The following is a 7,179-nucleotide window of genomic DNA, read 5'->3' as shown; positions in this document are numbered from 1 at the left end:
CTCTGCTTTATAGAAAGACGTCATTTGACTCCCAATACCTTGATTCACAAGTCCTAATTTTGATCAATCTCATTTCAGGTGATCAATATGGACCCAAAACGTTGACCCCCTACTCCAGTTGTCCCTGAGGGACTTTGAGTCGATCAGGCTGATCTTGTAGAAGCGATTAGGGAGCTGGTAGCTCATAATCGCCAGAGGGATGGGCAGCAACGGGTTGCAAGGCCGGGTAATATGTCCGATTTTCAAAAGCTTAACTTGCAACACTCTGTTAGGACTGAAGGCGGATATGAGGCTGAGATGTGGTTGCAAACCATGGACCACCTATTAAGGACATCAAAGATACCAGACGAAGACCGAGTGGATATTGTATAGCTGCAGCTTGTTAATATAGCCAGAACCTAGTGGGACACAGAGGAGGAGAAGCTACCTAAGCTGATTTCATGGGAGACATTCTGGGAGTGTTTCCTAGAGATATTTTTCTCGAAGATAGGTCGTCTTAAGATGAAAAGGTAGTTTGTAATACTGAGACAAAGAGCTGGTACTGTAGATGAGTATGCAGCAAAATTTTCCAAGCTCAACAGGTTTGCCCCACGGATAGTGTCGAATGAGGTGGATAAGAGACAAAGGTTCATGCATGGTCTAAATTTTGAGATCCAGACATAGATTTATAATCAGAAGGGGATTGAGACTTATGTTGATGTCCTAGAGGAAGCTCGGAAAGCAAAACAACTGATTGGGATCATGAACTCGATGAGGAGAGGGGAAAACAAGCGCCCTGCGGGACATACCTCGGGAGGTAACCAGCAGAAACCTCAGATGGGAGGATCACCAGCCAATCGTTAGCAGACCGGGACTCCGAGACCAGTTCCACAGCCAACTAACATGATTTTCCATTATTGCAGTAGGCTGGGTCACATGATGAAGGACTACGGAAGAGCTAATGGTTTGTGCCTAGCATGCAGGGTGATGGATCATCAGCTCACCACTTGTCCTAGTAGAGGAGTTTCAGGAGGAACTTCAAGTAGAGCGATAGTGCCAGCAGGTCAGACTAGACTGGGTGGACATCAGTTGAGGCCATCACTTCCCACACAGCAGCAGATGTTTTGAGAACAGTAGAGGGGTCAACAATTTCAAGGCCAGAGACAGTGGAGAGGTCCTAATTTCCAGCACTTATACCTGCTATAGTATCAGCGAAGGCGCCCAGGACAATATGATCAGCTAGCTCAGCAGTAGCAGAGACAAGGTCAGGTTCTGACACTTACCGCTAAGCATGCAAACACATCTGGTGATGTACTCACATGTACCATTTTAGTTTATTCCGTCCCTACATTACCCTATTTGATTCTGGGGCATCGTACTATTTTATATCCGCTCAGTTCATTACACGACACACCATACCATGTGATAGTTTAGATGCAAGCTGGAATATCCATACAGGTAGCGGGGTGTTAATATCTAATAGGGAGTGTAGGAAATGCCCAATGGTAGTTTGTGGTAGGGAGCTATTTACAGATTTGTTGGTGATTGACACTAACAGGTTCAGTGTTATTTTGGGGATGGATTGGCTCTACATTTTTCACATGACGATCGACTGCCGACACAGAAGCGTAGTGTTCAAGCTACCAGATCACCCAGAGTTTGAATTCATAAGCGATAGCAAAGTGATGGAGCAGCCAGAGCATCGAGCAGGTATGGATGGAGTATTAACGTGGATAGAGGTAGAGGAGAAGCCCATACCAAAAATTGTCGAGGAGTTCCTTGATGTTTTCCCTGATGAGTTGTCGGGTTTGCCACCAAATAGAGATATAGAATTCATCATCGATCTTATTCCAAGGGTTGCACCTATCTCAAAACCACTATACCAAATGCTGATATCAGATTTAGAGGAGTTACGAAAGCAGGTCGAGGAGTATCTTGATAAGATATTTATCAAGCTTAGTACTTCACCTTGAGGAGCACCAGTAGTGTTAGTGCTAAAGCCGGATGATAGACGAAGGATGTGTATTAACTACAGAGAGTTGAATTAGGTTACCATAAAAAATAAATACCCCATTCCCAGGATTGAAGATCGTTTTGATCAGCTCGGAGAAGCTAGGGTGTTTTCTAAGCTGGACCTCAGGTCAGACTATCATCAGCTGAAGATGAGGAAGGAAGACATACCTAAGACCGCATTTCGCACACGGTACGAGCATTATGAGTTCTTGGTGATGCTGTTCGGAGTAATAGACGCTCCCTCTACATTTATAAGTTTGATGAACAAGGTGTTTATTTGTGTCGAAAGTTGGTTTATTCGTGGAACTCATTACTCAATCGTTTACAATTTTAAAAGAGTTAGTCTTTTTATAAGACTTTTCTAATACGAATAAAAAAAATGAAAATATAACTCTCTAGAAACACACGCAGAGGACGTTTATCACCCACTGCTTGCGTGAGATCTTTACCTATATCGGGGTTTATCCGTGGACCACCGCGGATTAAATCCGGTTAATCGGGAGGCTAAATGTTCCTTGCTTCACAAAGGAAATGAGAACGGAAGTAAATAATCTCAACCAAGTGAGATTCCTACTCTTCTCAAGACCAGTACAAATTCTAATCTCAAGGAATGGTAGAACGCGCCTCAGATCTCTCGAAACGCTCCTTCTTTATGCCGGAGTTCACTAAAATCTGCTAGCTTTCGTCTGAAATTCGTGGGATTCACTCTCTAAACGGACATCATCTCACACTCTTCTCAGAATTTTAGATCCCCTGCGTATAGGATACTAGGTTTGTATTTATAGGCTTCAGTTGTGGTGTTTTTAGATAAGAACAAGTGATTTGGCCTTATCTTTAGTTAATAACAACCTAACCATATTTAGGGATGATATCCAAGTAGTTGGCAGGCTCTGGAACAAACAAATCCTAAGAAAACATCGAAATACGTGTTTTTGAGAATAGGGGTGAGAGTCAGTTTAATGTGACCCACGGGTGTGCGGGTCACATTAAGGTGACCCGCGCGAGTACGGGTCGCATTAACATGACCCGTACGATTGTGGGTCACATTAATGTGACCCGCAAGGGTGCGGGTCACTTTGATGTAACTCGCACACCGATGAGTCGCTTTGATGCGATTTTTAAGCAACTATATCTTGTTTTGGTCTTGTTTTTTCATTTCACGGGTTTGTACATTTTACCAACTCGCTTTATACATTTCGTCATTTCATCTTAGCATCAGATAATCTAATGATGATGTTTATCGCCTTCGTTTCGTCTCGAACTATATGTGGGAACCTATAGGTAACGCATATAGTGTTTTCTCAGTATCTTGATCAGTTTGTGTTAGTGTTCATCAATGACACTCTTGTATACTCCAAGATCAAGGAAGATCATGCAGAGCATTTATAGACAATGTTGGAAATCCTGCAGAAGGAGAAGCTTTATGAAAAATTGAACAAGTGTGAGTTCTGGCTAGAGCAAGTGTCCTTCTTGGGACATATGATTTTAGGAGTAGGTATCTCTGTAGACCCAAAGAAGATTGATGCGGTGTTGAGGTTAGATCCGCCTACATCTGTGAGAGAAGTATGACGTTTCTTGTGGATGACTGGATACTACAGAAAATTTATAAAAGATTTTGCTAAGATTGCAAGACCACTTACTTGGCTGACTCGAAAGGAGGTCAAGTTTGTGTGGACTCAGGACTGTCAAACAACATTTGAGGGGTTGAAAGAAGTTGATGACAACACTAGTTTTGACAATCCCAGATGAGTCAGGAAGATTTGTAGTGCACACAGATGCTTTCGGTTTAGGTCTAGGTTGTGTCCTGATGCAACATGGGAAGATAGTAGCTTATGCGTCTAGACAGCTAAAGACACATGAGAGGAACTACCCGGTTCATGATCTGGAATTGGCGGCGGTTATTTTTGTATTGAAGCTATGGCGACACTATCTTTTAGGGAAGAGAGTGGATGTGTACACAGATCATAAAAGTTTAAAGTATATCTTCACTCAGAAGGAGCTCAACATGAAGCAGCGGAGGTGGTTAGAGCTTATGGCGATTTACGATCTTGATTTGCAATATCACGCAGGACGAGTTAATGTGGTGCCAGATCATTCGAGCAGGAAGCCTGTGGCGATGAGACTCACCAGACAGCGGGATTTGCTAGCTGAGTTTTGGAGGAAGAACATGAAGATTATATTGCCTGGAGTAGGGAGATAGTTGATGAGTTTGCATTTACAGTCAACTCTGATGAACCAGATCAAGGCTACCTAGTTCAAGGATGCTCAACACCAAAAATTTAAGAAATAAGTCGAGTCTGGGTAGAGAACTGATCTACCGATACTTGAGGAGGGATCCTTGCAATTCCGTGGTAGGTCATGTGTGCCTAAGGGCGATGTTAGAAGAGAGCTACTGGAGGAGGCGCAAAATTTAGTGTTTTCTATTCATCCAGGAGGCACAAAGATATATCAGGACTTAAGAGGGCAATACTGGTGGTCAGGAATGAAGATGGAGATAGCCCGATTTGTGTCAAAATGTCTAATATGTCAGTAAGTGAAGGCTGAACATCAGAGGACAACCGCATTATTGCAGTTCCTTCCTATTCCCGAGTGGAAGTGGGAATATATTATAATGGACTTTGTCACAGCCCTGTCGAGGAGTCAGAAGAAAAACAATGCCATATGGGTAGTAGTAGACCGACTAACTATGACGACTCGCTTCATACCATTTTGAGTTGGACAGATGACGGAGAGTCTAGCGAAGCTGTACATGAGAGATATAGTACGCTTGCATGGGGTGCCGATTATCATTATGTCCGATAGAGACACAAGATTTTTATCACACTTTTGGAGGAGCTTGAAGTAGTGTATTGGGACTAGACTGAGTAATAGCACATATTACCACCCTCAGACAGATGGACAACCAGAGAGGATTATACAAATACTGGAGGACATGTTGTGGGCATGCATGCTGGATTTCAAGGACTATTGGGAAGACTACTTACACTTGGTGGAGTTTTCTTATAATAATAGTTACCAGGACAGCATCCAAATGGCACCTTATGATGCATTATATGAAAGAAAATGTAGATCTACTACCTGTTGGGATGACTTAGGAGAGCGGTGCCTGCTAGGTCCTTAGATGATAGTGCAGATAGTAGACAAGATAAGGACAATACAGGAGTACCTTAGGCCAGCTCAGGATAGGCAGAAGAGCTGGGTTGATGCTAAGAGGAGACCTCTACAGTTTAAGGTTGGAGAGCATGTTTTCTTGAGGATATCCCCAACTAGAGGAGTTATCAAATTTGGCAGTCGTGGGAAGCTTAGTCCATGTTTCATTGGACCTTTTGAGATATTAGAAAGAGTAGGAGAGGTGGCATATCGGCTAGCTTTGCCTCCGTCATTAGAGGGAGTTCATGATGTATTCCACGTATCACAGTTTAGATGATATGTGTGAGATGAGACCCACATCCTACGTATCGTAGAGCTTCAGATTGGGACGAACTTATCATATGAGGAGCGACCAATGAAGATTTTGGACAGACAGGAGAAGATCATCAAGAATAGAACTATCCTGCTTGTCTTAGTATCTTGGGGACATCATAGACCTGGTGAAGCGACATGTCTAGCTCCTTGTGTGCTTGGATTTAATTTCGAGGATGAAATTTCTTTTCTTAGGTGGGTAGGCTGTAATACCTAAAATTTTTTTCCACAAATACAAATTTTTTTATGCATGAGGGTTTCTCAGGCCCACTTTGTTTTCCTTTTTTTTTTCTTGCAAGGCCCATTTAGCCTTAAAGCCCAAAGTCCCTAGAACTAAGTATTTTCTAGGTTTTATCTTCATGTATTTGTTGGCAAGCATAACACCTCACGAGAAAAGAGAAAGAGAGAGAGAGAGAGAGAGAGAGAAAGAGAACGTGGATAAGAAAAACTAAATTTTTGCCATGATACCACGTTTCAAAAAAAAAAAAAAAAAATCAAATTTGAAATCTCAACAACAAAATCCCTCATATCCTAGAAAATATCTAACAACCAAATATTTTATTAACAACCCTATCTTCTTTAAGAGTTTATCTATCTACTTTGTTTTTTTCCTAAAAAAAACACACGGGAACAAAAAAGAGAACAGAGAAAAATTTGAGAGGAGAATCGGGTACTCAAGGAGAAGGAACAGATATGGATTTCAAATTTCAAAGCTCAATTTTAGCAAGCATTTCTTATCCTTCAACTCTTTTATTTTCTTTTCAGGATCACCTTATCTAATTATTAGGATTTCTTTCTAGAAAATCACGAGCAAAAGATTGTAGTTGGATTTATCACTTTTTATTGATCATAGTGATGTAGAAAAATCTTTACTCTTTATGCAAGTATTTTTCTTTTAGATAATGATATTTTTCTAAAAAAATTTCATTTTAATTTTAAATATTTTCCATAATTCGAATAAAATTATTTTTATCCATTTTGGCCAACTTTAGTATAATTATGTATTTTTGGGTTATTATTTTTTTCCTCAAACCTTTACTTATAATTAATTTGTTTTGGTTAGTCTAGTAATCAGAAACTATCTGTTATATGTATTTCTGTTGTAATTAGTTTCAAATAGATGTGGTTGGCCTAGTGATCACATGACTTGTTTGTTAACCCCTTAGTCATGGGTTTGAATCGTATAGGCGTTCATTTTTACAAAAAAATTATATTGGGTCTATTGTGAAGGCAAACCCGACCCAGTTCAGACCCATTATCAATTTCAGACCCGTTTGGGTTTATGATTCAAATTACAGATCCGTTTGACCCGGTTAGGATCAAATATCAGATTTCAGACCCGTTTGACTCAGTTAGGATCTAATATCAGATTTTAGACCCGTTTGGGTCTATGATTCAAATTACAGATCCGTTTCACCCAATTAGGATCCAATAACAGATTTCAGACCAGTTTGGTCCTTTGCTCACGAATATCAGTTTTTTCTAGATTTCTATGCTCTCAAATTAAAACTATTTGGCCTATTTTGACACTAAACAATTATGCTAATTTTTTCCTTTTGTTAAGATGAATGATGATATTGTTTGATCTCTTGATGCTTATTGGATAACCTGATGCTATGTTGATCACCTAATAATATTTAATAGGGTGGATTGTGCATGAAGACGACTCCCGTTAAGAAATATGATTCATAAACATGTTATCTAAAAGCACCCTAGAGGGGATGA

The 7,179-nt window shown here is 40.5% G+C and overlaps 1 protein-coding gene across 1 annotated transcript; it reads left to right on the top strand.

Moving 5' to 3' along the window:
• On the top strand, window positions 1,482-1,952 carry LOC109826568. Its single transcript, XM_020393596.1, has one exon. The coding sequence runs from the start codon at window positions 1,482-1,484 to the stop codon at window positions 1,950-1,952; it is 471 nt and encodes a 156-aa protein (XP_020249185.1).

This window comes from Asparagus officinalis, chromosome 10, assembly GCF_001876935.1.
Source record: "Asparagus officinalis chromosome 10, Aspof.V1, whole genome shotgun sequence".
In the NCBI taxonomy this organism is placed as follows: domain Eukaryota; kingdom Viridiplantae; phylum Streptophyta; class Magnoliopsida; order Asparagales; family Asparagaceae; genus Asparagus; species Asparagus officinalis.
The sequence above is the reverse complement of the archived record's forward strand: the minus strand, read 5'-3'. Positions and strand labels throughout refer to the sequence as shown.